Here is a 19,983-nt window from a genome sequence, read left to right as displayed (position 1 = left end):
TTAGAGGTAGGTACAGGAACATATTTTAGACTAAGATGGTGGATGCATTACTACAAAGCAGGATATATACATAAGATTTGGAATGTGGAAAATAAATGTTGCATTAAGGGTTGCAAAATGGAGGTGTATTGTAACTTATATTTTATAGTGACTGATGCCAGCCTTGAAGCTTCACACTGGTTTAAGTAATAGAGCCCTTATTATCCAATTACATAGTGCTCAATTGAAGACTAAACGTTGGTAGTAATTCAGAACCTTACTGGCATATATGTGAAATATATTATGTTGACACATGATTGATATATGAGCATAGGGGAGGGTGTGTAAAGGCTTTTATGATGCAAAACATGCCTCATGCATAGGGCTTGGCACAGCTTGGGGCTGTATTATACATACGGTGTCTGCAGAGACAAATCTGTTGATACCACTATTTGGTGAACACAGGTTTGGTGAATAGCTGCACAGTCAGATGTGTTTTGTGTTTTACTAATGTAGCTGTGTTGCTCTATTTCAAATGGACCAGCATTTAGGAAATTAAAAGAAGGATTCCAATGGACAGAATATTACTGAATATCTGGATATTACACACACTAGTGTGTTTATAGCACGTTTGATATGGAGAAAGGTTTTAGGCATATGAATGTGGAAATTGGCATGATGATGACACCCAAGAGTGACAGAGCGGAGTTATGAGATTGGCTGCAGGGTTTCCTGTCTTGGTGGAATGTTGGCCAAAGAAGATGCATTACGGATGGATATTGTGGGTATTTAGATACTATAAAATCAGCGGTTTATATGTTCTGGGTTTCCTACTGGTGTGAATAGGTGAGTGAGTGAGTGAGTGAGTGACTACTTTAGAATAACAGTGGTGAGATCGCCATCCACAAAGAGGCATTCAGAAAATTATGTGACTTGATGACCAGCTTGTAACTACCACAACTAAGGAAACAGAAGATTTTCTGGAATTAAATGATCACATGATTTTTGTTCCAAGGCAACCAGGAGAAATGCTGATTGGCAATGCTGTTTTTTTTATTTATTTATGGGAAAGTATAGTGCTCTTAAGAAGTGTAAGTTCTAGTTAAAAACAGAAATTTGAATCCACGTGTATGGTTTAACATTCTCTTTTCCAATGCAGGGAGTGAATCTGCTACTTCTGTAATCGCAACACTGTGCGGCTACAATGTCAATGCGAAGAGTTCACCAAAGCATCAACCAACACAAATCAAACTAAAATGAAGGGTACATTCTGAAGACATAGACACAGTTTAAAGCAAGGAACCAAATTTTCTGTTACAAAAATTCCAACGTGACTATTAAATCTTTAAGATTGACTTACATAAGTGTGCCTAGAAAAAGACAGGAGTGTAAACAGATATGCTTTCACTGGAGGGCAGCAGTTGTCTGTGCCTGTGGCATGTTGGGCTACGTAGATCATTTAGAGTTGTTACTGGGGAAGTGGTACCTCAATTACATGTAGGGTAGAGTGCATGTGGGTATGATTTGGGATACAGGGTGCCCAATTATGTATCCTTGCAACTCTACTCGAAATCTGGAGCAGGCAATCAGTGATCTGGCAATAATATCTATGGATATGATAATCAATACCCCTAGGAAATCAGTATTCTGTACTTGTGAAGTAATTTTCAAAACTTTGGGTGTCCTTTTGGAAAAAAATGTCTGTTACTGAGAATTTAAATAGCTGATCACCGGTAGTGCTTCTAGACACTGGAGAATATACAATGGCCTCTAGTATGAGTGTTCTGGAGAGCGGTTCAGTATTTCTTGCACTCAATAAAATCTGACACCGCAGGCTTCCGAATTTATTTGGTATGATAAATAGATATTACGAGTTCTATTATGAGTTTTGCTGAAAAATGGGTGCACCATGCAGACTGTGGTCCTTCTTACACCAGAATCCGCATGTACCTGGAACACTTGAAGTGGTGCAGTGTTTGCTGCAAAATATGTAATTATGATATGTGCGATAATAGGATTTACTCTACAAATGATAGTGTACAAAAGCACTCATAATCGGGCCCTTGTGTTGGCTATTGATATCTATATCTAGCTGCATTTGGAACTTGCACAGCTGTCACTTGAGGATCGTAGTTAGATAACCTGAGCGGAGCAAGCGCGCACACACACACACAAACACACACACACACTATGCAAAATGCTCACTCTTTCAATAAAGAAACTTAGGTCTGTCACAAAATATTCTAGAGGCATAATATATAAATGTAGTTAAACAGCGATCACATTAGTCCCAAATTCCTCAGGCTCCACACTCATCTTGGCAGGACCCTATCCTGAAGCACTCTAACCCGAGGTGACCCATCAACCTGGAAGTGAACATGAAAATACAGTCTTGAGATGAAAAACAATTCTCTACGCCTCTGCTACAACTCAGTCAAGAACTTTTGTTATCTTCTCTACACATTTCCTGACCTCAAATTACCTCTATCCTAGCCCTCTATTTATGAGCCAATCATAGTGGGATAGTTCAGTGCCTAAGGTGGGCAACCAGGTTCCTAGTACTAGTAATTATTTGAAACTCTGCTGGAGGCTCCCTTCTATGTGCATCTTGGAAAGAGAAATACAAATTGCCATCCAATGAGCTTGAACACAAGGTAAGCTAGTTCAAGGTATCAAGTGATCCAATATTATCCCATATAAATTCTGTCTTTTGCGAAGAATGTAATTTTACACTTAGAATGCTGGGGATTGGTTTTGCAGCAAAATTTATCCTAACCATTAACAGGCACCTCTATTCACCTCTATGACAAGATCCTCTCAGATGAGGATGAAACTGTGCTGGTCTGCTAAACAGATTTCATCTAAGGAACTAGTAATGTACAAGTAAAGAAATCTTAATGGTTTTACATTCCATGCCTGTTTTTTCCCTTTGTTAACAAAACTCCTGGACATTTGTAGACCATACTATCTAATGAAAAACGTATGTATCTATAGTTTAACTAAAGGGAGTGTTTGCTCCACGTAGAAGGTGAGTGAAGCCTTTATTTAATGACTGTTCATCGTTTCAATCATTTTGGGTCATTATGTGGATGATATGAAGAGTGTTGTTCAATCGCTTTCGAGGCGTAGTTTGACATGGTACTTATGCCATGAGTATGTCTATAGGAGGGGGATTTGTAAATGACCTATAGAGTGTGGTATCCAGATTTTGTATATCATTAGCAGTGTATATCTGAATGGCGTGCATAAAATGATAATAGGTGCTAGGGGGCGAATCTGTGGTTGGCATGCACATGGTGTGGTGTATATAGGATGATGTGTAGCTGCAAATGTGATTTTGTGAGATTGGACGCTGTGTGTGGCACATACGTGCTGGGGGCACAAATTTAGTTGTCATGTACTGTCTTATAGATTTGTTGCTAGAAATATATACATTGGATCAATGGCTCTACAGGTATTTCATTTTATGTCAAGCATAGGCAGGCACGTGTGGGTTTTACAGGATGTGTCAGAATTATACTGGCTGTATAGGTTTGGCTTAGTTAATGTGGATAATATTTTTAGTGCAGTAGAAAGTTGCCTGTGTGTAGCTATACAGATGTCGAGGTTTGGGTGACAGAAAGTAACGAAGTGATATTAGGGGTATGATAATGGAGATATATTTGTTGGTGATATTTGGAAGAGCAGTAGTTAGGTACTGAATGTATCGCTGTGCTGTCAATCCAGTGCTGTCATCAAGAGGTGGTGGATAATAATTGTGTTTGCTGCTGTGGTAGATTGATATCGAGTGCACGGTTTAGAAGTGAGTTTGTTGCTACATGGAGAATGTGCAGAAAAGTATAGAAGTGGCAGCACTGGCATTATGGAAACGTGTATGTGTTTCTAAAGTGCTGATAGCTATGTGGTAGGCTACAGGCAAGATGTGCTATGAATGTGAAGCATAGTTTACAAATACAGGTCACGTAGGCAAAAACTTGAGGCAGATCTAACCCATTCAAAAATGTGTCAGTCGAGTTGAAGATGATGCAAAAAGGAGACCTTTGACAGGCAATAATATAAAGATAGCATATAGGGGCTGGAACTTGGCACTGGGAAGCAGAATGAGACTGAGAACACACTCAAATGTTTAAGGTGGGGCTCACATTTCACACTGTTGTCATTACTTTAAGAGACCCTGTCCGGAAGCGAAGAATCTTCTTTTTCAAGGCATGGGAGGCCTTGATCTTGACAAATACTTTTGGCTGGCCTCCATTGTTCCCAGCACCCGTAGAAGACACTACTCTAGGCGAAAGTTGCTGAGGCCACACCAGCCCACCACTCTCATCTGAGTCACTCTCGTCCGTATCGCTGGAACCTGGAGAATCAGCCTCACTGAGGCTGGACTCGCTCTCGCCATAACAATTGCCAGTGTATCCGCTTAGGTCCTCCTCGGGCTCACACACTGGAGCCCGTGGCACTGGTAGGCGCTCTGCTGAGTATTCTGAATCACTCCCGGTGTATCCATAGAGCATGTGACGGCCCGCAGGAGAAGCAGACCCTGGTGGGGGTGGCATAGCTTTTGTGGCCTTCCTGCTGCGCTTTGAGCCCCGATATGGGTCACTTGGGGTTACTTCATCTTGACAAATCTCTGCTGTTGATCTCCACTTCCTGTATGCACCAATAGGTGGACGACGCTGCCGTGAACCCCTGCTTTGGGCTACTTCTTCTCGATCCACTGTATGATATTTTGTGACCGTCCTGTCAAGTGAGGCCTGCTTGTTCATGAGACTATTCTCTGATTGCGAACGTGGAGTTTTTTTAGACCGGGGTGAGCCTTTCCTTACTCCATGCTTGCTAGATTCCCCACCTTCCTCTGGGAACCGACACTTCTTGGGGGCAGTGCCCCTGGTCCTCGGTGGGCACCGCTCTGGTGAGAGTTCTACACTTCGTACCTTATTGAGTGGCGGAGGCTTCTTCTTGGCTGGTCGATGGGATTGTTGTGAGCGTGGTGCCACCTGGGCAGGGATGTAATGAGCATTTACCATCTGGCAGCCACTGTCCTCAGTGGATATTGGGTGCTTCTCAAACTCATCTCCGTCCTCGTATGGTGGCAAGGGAAAATCCTTATCAGGTGTGGCAAGACGGGGAGATCCAGATCGGAATGGTGGAGGAGGGCTGCCGTTCCCACCCCCATGAGGTGAGGCTTCAAAATGGATACTGTCAGGGTAGTTGCTTGGGGAAGCAGGGGAATAATTCCTCTCATAGTGGTCCATAGACAAGGATCGAGGATGGGCGGAGGCCACCTGAAGTTTCGGTGGCTTCCTGAGGGAGGAGTGTGGTTGGATGCAAAGGTTGGTGGGTTGAGAACTCTCTCCTTCCACTCCACCATCCCAGGGAGGCCACATCTTGTTTGTCATTGCACTGCTTTCATAAGCACCTTGGGATACACCTGGAGAGGACTGACCCTTCCGCTCTGACTCAGAAGGCCTTTTGCAGAGACTGTTCTGCCGGGCCACACCCTTTCCTGGCTCTGTATTTATGCTGGTGCGAGGTTTGCTAGCTCTCACCAATGGCCCGCGCCTGTGAATCAAGTTTAGCATGTAATTTTCCACCTTTCGCCACTGGGTGGGTTCAGGGAATGGCTGGTAGTCTTCTGGGGTCGTGCCATACTGATCCATCCCACTACTGTGCTTGCCTGAGTACCCAGGGTATGAAGTATCCTCGTAATGTCGGCTCCGCAATTGAGACTGGGAGATGGTCGGGTTTTGAAGAGACACAGCGTGGAGTGGACTTGGGAAGAGAAAAGGATCTACTTCACGGGACCGGCGATCACTATGGAATCTCATGTGCGAGTCAGCTGAGTAGTCCTGGGAGCTGGAGTAAGGTGCAGAGAAGGAGCGGGGAACCATTCCTCGGCTGCCTCGGGAGGGACTTGCACCACCGAGTCCTATGTCTCCTGTGGGAAAATAAAACAAAGGATCAGGAATATATACTGTATCTGAGCTCAGCAGAGACTGAAAATGGAAGAAAAAAGTCAGAGGAGAAAGTAAGGTAGTAGAAAAGCATGCTATGAAGAAGGAGAGAACAGGAAAATGAGGAGGACTGGGAGAAGGAACAAAATGAAGGATGTGAATTAAATAGAGAAAAAAGAAGAAAGTGGTAGGTACTAGAAAGAAGAATTGCCAGGCTTAAGAGAACTATGGGGAGTAAGTCAATAAGACACATAAGAGAAAGATGGTTAGTGGTCTGGAAGGCCACTTCTCTTTACTAAGAATGACTTTAATAAAATAACAATACATTTACCTACCAAAATTATAAAGAGATGTATAGTGTGAAACGAAGGGTGTTGTATGGGGGTTTGCAGAGACAAAAGTGGAGAAGAAGGAGGGAATAAGACCTGAATATTGATGTGCATGCAGGGTTTTGGGTGGGTAGATGGTTGTTGATGTTCCAACTGAGGCTCAAGTGTGTCCTGTATGTGTTTATGCTAGGTTTGGGGATGAATGGAGAAAGGAGGAAAGCCATGGTTGAACGGCTTCAGTAGAAGGAGACAGGATCATGTGGTACATTTTTTTCCAGCCTGCGTGATGTCCACAATAGCGAGTGACTTCAGGGGTTGGCTCAACAGAGTCCTTTAACATGGAGCTGGATCGAAGGATAGCTGGATCGAAGGATGGGAAGTCTGATGAGGCAGCAGTGACCGCCCATATTCCTCAGGACAACTGTGGTTCTGAGGGTCTGCCCAAGTTAAGTTATGGTGAGCTGTATTTCACAGGTCATAAGCAATAGAACATCACTTTGGTTCATTACCAAGATGAATTCTGAGGTTGCTTGTAGAAGGAGAAGACAGGATGGAGTTGAGAGGATGCGTGATAAAAGAAGGAAAGATTTGTGGTGTAGAAGCAGGTCTGAGCATTAAGTAGAGCATAGCTGTCCTGTTTGGTTGACAGACAGGTACTTAGTTATCTGAGCATAAGCTGGCCCAAACAGGGTTTCAGCAAAGAGGTGACAGGAGAGGCCAAAGAAAAAGGTAATGCCACCCCAGGAGAATGTGTAAAGGTAGAAGACTAGCGATCTGAGTACAGAACCTTTGGAAATACCTACTGGTAGGGTTGAGGATGTGCCCTAACCTCCAATAGGCCACAAGACTCTGAAAAGAGTCGGCCCATTTTGGATGAAGGCTTGAAGAGTACTGTACCAGTGATGAAAATACTTGGCTGAGTATACTGTGGTCAATAACTAATGTGGCAGACAATCCAAGCAGGATGAGGATGGGGAAGAAACAGTTGTGGAAATCACAGATTATTACATTTAAGACATTGGTGTGTGCTTACTGAATATACAGGCTTCGGTGGTCGCTTGACTGCATGGGATTACAGCATCTTTATCTCTGTGCCAAGTTATTGCCTCATTTTGACCAGGCTCTCACTCTCATCATCACAGAGGCACTGCCTTTTCTTACAGTTCCAAAAGTACTGTCTCTGAGCGACAGGGGCATTGTTTCGCTATCAAGAGGCATTGTCTCACTGCAATAACAGCACTGTCCCTTACAGATGAAGATCTTTTTGCAGTAACCAAAGAAATCTCTCACTGTCACACAGAATCATTTTTCTCCGAAGCACCGTCTCCAGCTGTCATCAAGTACTGTTCCTTATTTTCATGTAATGGGCTACATCATTGTAAATGAAGCTTTGTCTTTCATTTTCATCACAGCACTGTCTTTAGCTGTCATACACAGGTAGCCTAAGCCTATATTCTTTGCTACTCATTTCTACCAAGTACTCACCTGCGGACTTGGGACGCTCACTGGCGTACTGCAAGCGGGCCTCTGCATGATCTGTCCGTGGGTAGCCTTCAGGAACTGACTGAAAGCTGGGAAATCCATTGCCACAGAAAGAAGCCGGGGAGTCCGGAGGAATGCCTGGGGAAGCGGGCTCATGAAAACCTGAAAGAGACAAAGGACTCAGTGAGATTGGTGTTCAGGCCAAGCAGAACTGCATATGCCACCTGAGAGTAGGTGACTACCATTGTTTGCATGCCAGAGGCCCTACCCCCATTTTACTAGTGTCTGAGATCAATTCAAACATTCCACGCATACTTATTTTTCTAAGTCAGATGTTTTAAGTGTACCACCCATATCCGAAGTATGGTCAAGTACTCATTGTGTCAGTGGACTCAAGATGCATCTCACTCATGAGGCAAAACTACGCCAAAAGGGGTCTGATGTAGTATTGTCCTGAAACGGGCCACTTGTGAATGGTATATGGCTGGTTTCAGTCTAGGGTGGCACTGTGGTCAAAAAAACAATGGCCTTGAATGTGGCCCAAGTGATTACCAGTGGCTGAAATTAAGCTAAGCACTTCACCCTTCACTTTTTTTTATTTTTAACATCAAAATGAGATCAGTACCACCAAACCAGAGACTGCCTCACCTGCTTCCAATGAGAGTGGACCGGGACAGCTGTATTGTCAGTCATGCACCCCAAAGGAGAGCTGATTAGGGGAACCTGTGCCACCTGAGATAAGGATGCTTCCCTTGCCGGTACACAGCTGGATGAATGAGAAAGGACCAGAGGAACCTATGGCACCAGATTTAAATTAAAAGTACAAGCTCCAATGAGGAGGGGCCTATAACACTGAAGAGCGTTTATGGACAGATATTCACATGACCGGCAGAGGAAAAGAAGAGAACCTGTGCCACTTGAACCGGATTTACTACCACGAATCTGAGACTCAGTGCCAGTACAAGTGAGGCGAGTGGCACCACTGACTAGCTGGGCTACAGTCCCTGCCAGCCTGTCTAAAGTCAATGCTGTGCGGCTGTTCCACTGAAAGGAGGGCAGGGGTAGTCTGCGATCCTACCAGTGGCAGAGGCGACAACATACCTCACCAAAGCCAGGAGATGGTTACTCATCAGTGAGAAAGAAAGTGAGAGAGAGAAACATAAGGAGAGAAGTAGAGAGAGAACGAGAGAGCAGGGGAGATAGAGAGAGATAGAGAAACAGCATGAGGTAGAGGCAGGAGAAATAGAAAGAGTGGGAAAGACATAACGTCAGAGACACAAAGAGAGAACAATGCGCAACTAGTCAAGATCACACTCCAAAGGAGAGGAATCGCCAGCTGTGGGAGGGGAGGTATACAAGGGCTCATTTGAAGGACTGAATACATTAGCTCTAAGCACTTCCCCACTTCCCCCACTCCAAAGACTGCATCGTGGGGGCAATATGTCTACTTAAAAGCTATGCTATCAAAACTCAGGGCTCCGACAGGAATGGACGTTGTTTGTTATGGCAAAAGCAGCCAAGAAAATTGTTCAAAATTCACATTAATTTATTCAGACAATACATGCAGTGAAATCAAGCTTTAGGCCAAGGAATAAGTCCTGGCAAATTTCAAATAAGCAGGAATTTCTCGTTTCCATAAGATGACAACCAAAAGTCGGTATGGTGGCTCAAATGGTGAGACACTGCAGATTTACAAGTGCGGACAGGAAAAAATAATTTAGGCTGTCGAGATAGGTCACCACAAGTAACATACATGAGGAAGGTTTATACACAATGAGTTTCAGCAGAGATTATTTACATATTGTGAGGGATCCAGAAAACGCAACATGATTTTAGTACTCGACCAGCCCAACCCTGGTTACGACCCCTTTGTTCTCTGGAGATTCTGCTCTAGCTCGGTTCTTTAGTTCAAGAATGCTACTTCAAATCTCTTATTGGCTGATGCTTGCTATTCTGGCTTTATTCCTTGGCTGATGCATGCTACTCTGGCTTTATTCCTTCGCTGATGCATTCTACTCTGGCTTTATTCCTTGGCTGTTGCATTCTACTTTGGGATTGCTCCCTGGCTGATGCAAGTTATTCCAGCTTTAATCCGAGGTTGATACTCGCTATTCTAGCTCTTGTCTCTGGCTGTTGCATGCCACTCTAGCTGCTCTTTGGGTGATGCAGATTCTCTAGTTTTATTCCTTGGCTGATGCGTGCTACTCTAGCTTTATTCCTTGGCTGATGCGTGCTACTCTAGCTTTACTCATTGGCTGATGCATGCTACTCTGGCTCTATTCCTTGGCTGATGCATGCTACTCTGGCTCTGTTCCTTGGCTGATGCATGCTACTCTGGCTCTGTTCCTTGGCTGATGCATGCTACTCTGGCTCTATTCCTTGGCTGATGCATGCTACTCTGGCTCTATTCCTTGGCTGATGCATGCTACTCTGGCTCTATTCCTTGGCTGATGCATGCTACTCTGGCTCTATTCCTTGGCTGATGCATGCTACTCTGGCTCTATTCCTTGGCTGATGCATGCTACTCTGGCTTTGCTCCCTGGCTGATGCATGTTATTCCAGCTTTAATCCGTGGTTGATGCTCGCTATTCTAGCTCGTGTCTCTGGCTGTTGCATTCCACGCTAGCTGCTCCTTGGGTGAAGCAGATTATCTAGTTTTATTCCTCGCCTGATGCATGCTACTCTAGTTTTATTCCTTGCCTGATGCAAGCTATTCTAGCTCTGATCTCTGTTGTTCCATGCCAGTCTGTTCCTTGGGTGAGGCAGCTTCTCTATCTTTACTCTTTGGCTGATGCATGCTACTCTGGCTTTGCTCCCTGGTTAATGCACATCATTCCAGCTTTAATCCGTGTTTGATGCACGATATTCGAGCTCTTGTCTTTGGCTGTTGCATGCCACTCCAGCTGCTCTTTAAGTGGTGCCGCTTCTCTAGCTTTATTCCTTGGGTGATGCCCTCTAGTACTGCTCTGTTCCCTCGTTGGTGTGTGCTACTTTAGCTCTGTTTTGTGGCTGATGTATAGAACTGCAGCTCATTAGCCATTTGTAGGTCAGGCCTAAAGACAGTGTCTCATCAGTCTCATGTGATAAAAAAAAAAACAATAAAAAATACAAATATATATACACACATAAAGGGACAGCCCTCTTCATCTATTGGTAGGTCCATCTGTCATTCACAATGTGCTTAGAACAAGGGGTAATGTGTCAGCCCTGTTCAGCTACTGGCAATCTTGCACTGTATGTGAGTGACAGAATTTTCCCTAAACACGTCCACAACCGCTCTAATCTAAATGCACGATTGCGCCAGGGCAGTGCGCCTATTCTGGACTTTGACACTGCTATTTCCTTTCCATTCTGTATCCTCTTTTTCTCTTTTGTTTGCCATCCTTGTACATTTACACACTGCCTGTAGTTTACACGTATTCAAAGCGAATAGATCATTTTCTTTGCACAAATAAGAATTATATTTTCCGGTGAAGCGCTTTTAAAATAAATTTGATTTCTATACCTGCAAAGAAGGATGAGTACTGGTCTATTAAAATTATTTGGGATCGTGTCCCAAGACTGAAGTGAGTCTAAACCATGGGTCTCCAACCTTTCTGTGATAAGAGCAACTTATTTTTGAAAAAATCATCTCAAAGCTACTGTGAGAAAGTAGCCTCTTTCTAGCCTTGTTACCCCCACTTTTGGCCTGTTTGTGAGTGTATGTCAGGGTGTTTTCACTGTCTCACTGGGATCCTGCTAGCCAGGGCCCAGTGCTCATAGTGAAAACCCTATGTTTTCAGTATGTTTGTTATGTGTCACTGGGACCCTGCTAGTCAGGACCCCAGTGCTCATAAGTTTGTGGCCTATATGTATGTGTTCCCTGTGTAGTGCCTAACTGTCTCACTGAGGCTCTGCTAACCAGAACCTCAGTGGTTATGCTCTCTCATTTCTTTCAAATTGTCACTGACAGGCTAGTGACCAATTTTACCAATTTACATTGGCTTACTGGAACACCCTTATAATTCCCTAGTATATGGTACTGAGGTACCCAGGGTATTGGGGTTCCAGGAGATCCCTATGGGCTGCAGCATTTCTTTTGCCACCCATAGGGAGCTCTGACAAATCTTACACAGGCCTGCCACTGCAGCCTGAGTGAAATAACGTCCACGTTATTTCACAGCCATTTTACACTGCACTTAAGTAACTTATAAGTCACCTATATGTCTAACCTTTACCTGGTAAAGGTTAGGTGCAAAGTTACTTAGTGTGAGGGCACCCTGGCACTAGCCAAGATGCCCCCACATTGTTCAGAGCCAATTCCCTGAACTTTGTGAGTGCGGGGACACCATTACACGCGTGCACTACATATAGGTCACTACCTATATGTAGCTTCACAATGGTAACTCTGAATATGGCCATGTAACATGTCTATGATCATGGAATTGCCCCCTCTATACCATCCTGGCATAGTTGGCACAATCCCATGATCCCAGTGGTCTGTAGCACAGACCCGGGTACTGCCAAACTGCCCTTCCTGGGGTTTCACTGCAGCTGCTGCAGCTGCCAGCCCCTCAGACAGGCAGCTGCCCTCCTGGGGTCCAGCCAGGCCTGGCCCAGGATGGCAGAACAAAGGACTTCCTCTGAGAGAGGGTGTTACACCCTCTCCCTTTGGAAAATGGTGTGAAGGCAGGGGAGGAGTAGCCTCCCCCAGCCTCTGGAAATGCTTTGTTGGGCACAGAGGTGCCCAATTCTGCATAAGCCAGTCTACACTGGTTCAGGGGACCCCTTAGCCCTGCTCTGGCGCGAAACTGGACAAAGGAAAGGGGAGTGACCACTCCCCTGACCTGCACCTCCCCTGGGAGGTGTCCAGAGCTCCTCCAGTGTGCTCCAGACCTCTACCATCTTGGAAACAGAGGTGCTGCTGGCACACTGGACTGCTCTGAGTGGCCAGTGCCACCAGGTGACATCAGAGACTCCTTGTGATAGGCTCCTTCAGGTGTTGCTAGCCTATCCTCTCTCCTAGGTAGCCAAACCCTCTTTTTTGGCTATTTAGGGTCTCTGTCTCTGGGGAAACTTTAGATAACGAATGCATGAGCTCAGCCGAGTTCCTCTGCATCTCTCTCTTCACCTTCTGATAAGGAAACGACCGCTGACCGCGCTGGAAGCCTGCAAACCTGCAACATAGTAGCAAAGACGACTACTGCAACTCTGTAACGCTGATCCTGCCGCCTTCTCGACTGTTTTCCTGCTTGTGCATGCTGTGGGGGTAGCCTGCCTCCTCTCTGCACCAGAAGCTCCGAAGAAATCTCCCGTGGGTCGACGGAATCTTCCCCCTGCAACCGCAGGCACCAAAAAGCTGCATTACCGGTCCCTTGGGTCTCCTCTCAGCACGACGAGCGAGGTCCCTCGAATCCAGCGACTCTGTCCAAGTGACCCCCACAGTCCAGTGACTCTTCAGCCCAAGTTTGGTGGAGGTAAGTCCTTGCCTCACCTCGCTGGGCTGCATTGCTGGGAACCGCGACTTTGCAGCTACTCCGGCCCCTGTGCACTTCCGGCGGAAATCCTTTGTGCACAGCCAAGCCTGGGTCCACGGCACTCTAACCTGCATTGCACGACTTTCTAAGTTGGTCTCCGGCGACGTGGGACTCCTTTGTGCAACTTCGGCGAGCACCGTTTCACGCATCCTCGTAGTGCCTGTTACTGGCACTTTTCCGGGTGCTACCTGCTTCAGTGAGGGCTCTTTGTCTTGCTCGACGTCCCCTCTCTCTTCAGGTCCAATTTGCGACCTCCTAGTCCCTCCTGGGCCCCGGCAGCGTCCAAAAACGCCAAACGCACGATTTGCGTCTCGCAAGGCTTGTTGGCGTCCTTTCGGCGGGAAAATACTTCTGTAAGACTCTCCAAGGCGGGAGGGATCCGTCCACCAAAGGGAAAGTCTCTAGCCCTTTTCGTTCTTGCAGAAACCTCAGCTTCTTCTGTCCAGTCGAAGCTTCTTTGCACCCGCAGCTGGCATTTCCTGGGCATCTGCCCATCTCCGACTTGCTTGTGACTTTTGGACTTGGTCCCCTTGTTCCACAGGTACCCTAGATTGGAAATCCACAGTTGTTGCATTGCTGGTTTGTGTCTTTCCTGCATTATTCCTCTAACACGACTATTTTGTCCTTAGGGGAACTCTAGTGCACTTTGCACTCACTTTTCAGGGTCTTGGGGAGGGTTATTTTTCTAACTCTCACTATTTTCTAATAGTCCCAGCGACCCTCTACAAGGTCACATAGGTTTGGGGTCCATTCGTGGTTCGCATTCCACTTTTGGAGTATATGGTTTGTGTTGCCCCTATCCCTATGTTTCCCCATTGCATCCTATTGTAACTATACATTGTTTGCACTGTTTTCTAAGACTATACTGCATATTTTTGCTATTGTGTATATATATCTTGTGTATATTTCCTATCCTCTCACTGAGGGTACACTCTAAGATACTTTGGCATATTGTCATAAAAATAAAGTACCTTTATTTTTAGTATAACTGTGTATTGTGTTTTCTTATGATATTGTGCATATGACACTAAGTGGTACTGTAGTAGCTTCACACGTCTCCTAGTTCAGCCTAAGCTGCTCTGCTAAGCTACCATTATCTATCAGCCTAAGCTGCTAGACACCCTATACACTAATAAGGGATAACTGGGCCTGGTGCAAGGTGCAAGTACCCCTTGGTACTCACTACAAGCCAGTCCAGCCTCCTACATTGGTTGTGCAGCGGTGGGATAAGTGCTTTGAGACTACTTACCACTCTTGTCATTGTACTTTTCATAAGAGAAAAATATACAAAACAAGTTTCAGTGTATATACACATAGCCAAAAAGTTTTGCATTTCCTCTTTTCACTCTTTTCTAAGTGCTGAAAAGTACTTCTAACTTTCTAAAAAGTTCTAAAAAGTTTAAAAAGTTTTTTTCTCTGTCTTTCTAAAAGCTCTGATAAACTTTTTTCTCTTTTTCTATCACTTTAACTCTCTCTAAAAATGTCTGGCACAGGCCAAAATGTTGACCTGTCTAAGATTGCATATGATCACCTTAGCTGGAAAGGAGCAAGGAGTCTCTGCATAGAGAGAGGTTTGAGTGTAGGGAAGAATCCTTCCTTGGAATTGTTACTTAACATGCTTAGAGAACAAGATAAGGCAAGAAGTGCCCCATCTGTTGAAAAAGTAGCTAATGGTTCCCAATCTGATCCAGGGACTCCCCCAGGAAAAGATTCAGGAAAGAAACTTCCTAGCCTGCCCATTACTAGACAGTCTAGCATAGTTGGTAATGATGATGGGTCACACCATACAAATAGTGTTGTCTCACATCATAGCAAAAGCATTTACTCACACCACAGTGGTACTGATGTTTCTGTTAGCCAAGCTGTTAGGGTGTCCTCTGTAAGGGACAGGTCTCCTTCTGTCCATTCTCACCATACTTCTGTTTCAAGGCATGTCCCTCCCACCCACCCTGATGACAGATTGTTAGAAAGGGAGCTCAATAGATTGAGAGTGGAACAAACCAGACTGAAGCTCAAGAAGCAACAGCTGGATTTGGATAGACAGACTTTAGAAGTAGAGAAGGAGAGACAGAAACTGGGTTTAGAAACCCATGGTGGCAGCAGCAGTATTCCCCATAGTCATCCTGCAAAAGAGCATGATTCCAGGAATCTGCATAAGATAGTTCCCCCTTATAAGGAGGGGGATGACATTAACAAGTGGTTTGCTGCACTTGAGAGGGCCTGTGCTGTACAGGATGTCCCTCAAAGGCAGTGGGCTGCTATCCTCTGGCTATCATTTAGTGGAAAAGGTAGGGATAGGCTCCTTACTGTAAAAGAAAATGAAGCTAATGATTACAAAGTTCTTAAGATTGCACTCCTGGATGGTTATGGCTTAACCACTGAACAATACAGGATAAAGTTCAGAGAGACCAAAAAGGAGTCTTCACAAGACTGGGTTGATTTCATTGACCATTCAGTGAAGGCCTTGGAGGGGTGGTTACATGGCAGTAAAGTTACTGATTATGACAGCCTGTATAACTTGATCCTGAGAGAGCATATTCTTAATAATTGTGTGTCTGATTTGTTGCACCAGTACTTGGTGGACTCTGATCTGACCTCTCCCCAAGAATTGGGAAAGAAGGCAGACAAATGGGTCAGAACAAGGGTGAACAGAAAAGTTCATACAGGGGGTGACAAAGAGAACACAAAGAAGAAAGATGGTGAAAAATCTCAAGATAAGCATGGGGATAAGGGTAAAACCAAAGATCCCACTTCAAATCTTAAACACTCTTCAGAGGGTGGGGATAAAACTAATTCTTCCTCTTCTTCTCAACCTGCACACATTAAAAAGCCTTGGTGCTTTGTGTGTAAAAACAGAGGCCATAGGCCAGGGGATAAGTCCTGTCCAGGTAAACCCCCTGAGCCTACCACCACTAATACATCAAGCTCTAGTGCCCCTAGCAGTAGTGGTACTAGTGGTGGGACTGCTGGCAACAGTCAAGCAAAGGGTGTAGTTGGGTTCACTTATGGGTCCATCATAGAAACTGGGGTAGTCAGTCCCAAGACAGTTTCTGTCACACCTAGTGGCATTGGCCTTGCCACACTGGCTGCTTGTCCCCTTACAATGGATAAGTACAAGCAGACAGTTTCAATAAATGGTGTTGAGGCCTTGGCCTACAGGGACACAGGTGCCAGTATCACTTTGGTGACTGAAAACCTAGTGGCTCCTGAACAACACATCATTGGACAACAGTATAAAATTATTGATGTCCATAACTCCACTAAGTTTCTTCCCTTAGCTATAATTCAGTTTAGTTGGGGTGGAGTTACTGGTCCTAAGCAGGTGGTGGTATCACCTAGCTTACCTGTAGACTGTCTCTTAGGTAATGACCTAGAGGCCTCAGGTTGGGCTGATGTAGAGTTTTATGCCCATGCAGCCATGCTGGGCATCCCAGAGGAATTGTTCCCTCTCATTTCTACTGAAATGAAAAAGCAAAGGAGAGAAGGCCTGAAAACTCAGGATCCCTCTCCATCAACAGGTAAAAAGGGTATCACAGTATCCCCTAACCACCCTACCATTCAGGATACCATTCCTGTGGTGGGAGAAACCTCTCCTGGGGTGGCACCTGTTCCAAGGGAATCATCAGTTGGCAAAACTGTACTCCCTGAGGTAGAAGTACCTCTCTGTGGGATAACTAACATTGGTGAGAAAAAGAGCACCATTTTAGTTAACATCGAGCATCCCTCCAACCCTCCCAGAGAAACTTTAGTGCAGAAACCCTGCACTGCCTCACAACACTTAGGACAGCATCCCTGCCCTAGTGTGGAGCTCATAGGACAGCATCCCTGCCCTGCTCCAACTCAAGAGAAACAGCATCCCTGTTCTCTCTTCCAGCCATATGGAAAAAGTTTTTGCCCAGCTATGGCTTTTCTGAGACAGCATCCCTGTCTGGCATTTCCATCACTACAAATAGGTTCAGTGGACAATTCCCACTGCTCTAAACTAAAACTTACTGATAGAAACTCTGAAAATACATCTTCACATTGTTGCTTAGCTAAAAAACTTCAAACAGGGTGGTTTACATCCCCACAGGGAAGTAACCATATAGTGGATGATAAAGGGAGTAACCAGTCTATTGCAGAGCTACTCTCTACTTATCACCACTTAGACAATAAAGTCTCAACTGGCCAAGGTTAGCCTTATTGTCCTTCGTTTGGGGGGGGGTTGTGTGAGAAAGTAGCCTCTTTCTAGCCTTGTTACCCCCACTTTTGGCCTGTTTGTGAGTGTATGTCAGGGTGTTTTCACTGTCTCACTGGGATCCTGCTAGCCAGGGCCCAGTGCTCATAGTGAAAACCCTATGTTTTCAGTATGTTTGTTATGTGTCACTGGGACCCTGCTAGTCAGGACCCCAGTGCTCATAAGTTTGTGGCCTATATGTATGTGTTCCCTGTGTAGTGCCTAACTGTCTCACTGAGGCTCTGCTAACCAGAACCTCAGTGGTTATGCTCTCTCATTTCTTTCAAATTGTCACTGACAGGCTAATGACCAATTTTACCAATTTACATTGGCTTACTGGAACACCCTTATAATTCCCTAGTATATGGTACTGAGGTACCCAGGGTATTGGGGTTCCAGGAGATCCCTATGGGCTGCAGCATTTCTTTTGCCACCCATAGGGAGCTCTGACAAATCTTACACAGGCCTGCCACTGCAGCCTGAGTGAAATAACGTCCACGTTATTTCACAGCCATTTTACACTGCACTTAAGTAACTTATAAGTCACCTATATGTCTAACCTTTACCTGGTAAAGGTTAGGTGCAAAGTTACTTAGTGTGAGGGCACCCTGGCACTAGCCAAGATGCCCCCACATTGTTCAGAGCCAATTCCCTGAACTTTGTGAGTGCGGGGACACCATTACACGCGTGCACTACATATAGGTCACTACCTATATGTAGCTTCACAATGGTAACTCTGAATATGGCCATGTAACATGTCTATGAACATGGAATTGCCCCCTCTATACCATCCTGGCATAGTTGGCACAATCCCATGATCCCAGTGGTCTGTAGCACAGACCCTGGTACTGCCAAACTGCCCTTCCTGGGGTTTCACTGCAGCTGCTGCTGCTGCCAGCCCCTCAGACAGGCAGCTGCCCTCCTGGGGTCCAGCCAGGCCTGGCCCAGGATGGCAGAACAAAGGACTTCCTCTGAGAGAGGGTGTTACACCCTCTCCCTTTGGAAAATGGTGTGAAGGCAGGGGAGGAGTAGCCTCCCCCAGCCTCTGGAAATGCTTTGTTGGGCACAGAGGTGCCCAATTCTGCATAAGCCAGTCTACACTGGTTCAGGGGACCCCTTAGCCCTGCTCTGGAGCGAAACTGGACAAAGGAAAGGGGAGTGACCACTCCCCTGACCTGCACCTCCCCTGGGAGGTGTCCAGAGCTCCTCCAGTGTGCTCCAGACCTCTACCATCTTGGAAACAGAGGTGCTGCTGGCACACTGGACTGCTCTGAGTGGCCAGTGCCACCAGGTGACATCAGAGACTCCTTGTGATAGGCTCCTTCAGGTGTTGCTAGCCTATCCTCTCTCCTAGGTAGCCAAACCCTCTTTTCTGGCTATTTAGGGTCTCTGTCTCTGGGGAAACTTTAGATAACGAATGCATGAGCTCAGCCGAGTTCCTCTGCATCTCTCTCTTCACCTTCTGATAAGGAAACGACCGCTGACCGCGCTGGAAGCCTGCAAACCTGCAACATAGTAGCAAAGACGACTACTGCAACTCTGTAACGCTGATCCTGCCGCCTTCTCGACTGTTTTCCTGCTTGTGCATGCTGTGGGGGTAGCCTGCCTCCTCTCTGCACCAGAAGCTCCGAAGAAATCTCCCGTGGGTCGACGGAATCTTCCCCCTGCAACCGCAGGCACCAAAAAGCTGCATTACCGGTCCCTTGGGTCTCCTCTCAGCACGACGAGCGAGGTCCCTCGAATCCAGCGACTCTGTCCAAGTGACCCCCACAGTCCAGTGACTCTTCAGCCCAAGTTTGGTGGAGGTAAGTCCTTGCCTCACCTCGCTGGGCTGCATTGCTGGGAACCGTGACTTTGCAGCTACTCCGGCCCCTGTGCACTTCCGGCGGAAATCCTTTGTGCACAGCCAAGCCTGGGTCCACGGCACTCTAACCTGCATTGCACGACTTTCTAAGTTGGTCTCCGGCGACGTGGGACTCCTTTGTGCAACTTCGGCGAGCACCGTTTCACGCATCCTCGTAGTGCCTGTTACTGGCACTTTTCCGGGTGCTACCTGCTTCAGTGAGGGCTCTTTGTCTTGCTCGACGTCCCCTCTCTCTTCAGGTCCAATTTGCGACCTCCTAGTCCCGCCTGGGCCCCGGCAGCGTCCAAAAACGCCAAACGCACGATTTGCGTCTCGCAAGGCTTGTTGGCGTCCTTTCGGCGGGAAAATACTTCTGTACGACTCTCCAAGGCGGGAGGGATCCGTCCACCAAAGGGAAAGTCTCTAGCCCTTTTCGTTCTTGCAGAAACCTCAGCTTCTTCTGTCCAGTCGAAGCTTCTTTGCACCCGCAGCTGGCATTTCCTGGGCATCTGCCCATCTCCGACTTGCTTGTGACTTTTGGACTTGGTCCCCTTGTTCTACAGGTACCCTAGATTGGAAATCCACAGTTGTTGCATTGCTGGTTTGTGTCTTTCCTGCATTATTCCTCTAACACGACTATTTTGTCCTTAGGGGAACTCTAGTGCAC

The 19,983-nt window shown here is 46.1% G+C and overlaps 1 protein-coding gene across 1 annotated transcript in view; it reads right to left on the bottom strand.

The window, feature by feature from the left end:
* Window positions 1-1,014: 1,014 nt before the first annotated feature.
* DACT3 (dishevelled binding antagonist of beta catenin 3) overlaps window positions 1,015-19,983 on the bottom strand; it is a 281,140-nt gene continuing 262,171 nt past the window's right edge. Inside the window, exons 3-4 of the mRNA XM_069207670.1 lie at window positions 7,745-7,903; window positions 1,015-5,914 (exon numbers count right to left, since the gene is read on the bottom strand). Of these exons, the coding sequence (XP_069063771.1) occupies window positions 4,125-5,914; window positions 7,745-7,903 (1,949 nt within the window). The 3' untranslated portion in view covers window positions 1,015-4,124. The remainder of the gene's footprint in view (window positions 5,915-7,744; window positions 7,904-19,983) is intronic.

Source organism: Pleurodeles waltl, chromosome 9 (assembly GCF_031143425.1).
Source record: "Pleurodeles waltl isolate 20211129_DDA chromosome 9, aPleWal1.hap1.20221129, whole genome shotgun sequence".
Classification (NCBI taxonomy): domain Eukaryota; kingdom Metazoa; phylum Chordata; class Amphibia; order Caudata; family Salamandridae; genus Pleurodeles; species Pleurodeles waltl.
This window is presented reverse-complemented; position numbering and strand designations above follow the sequence as displayed.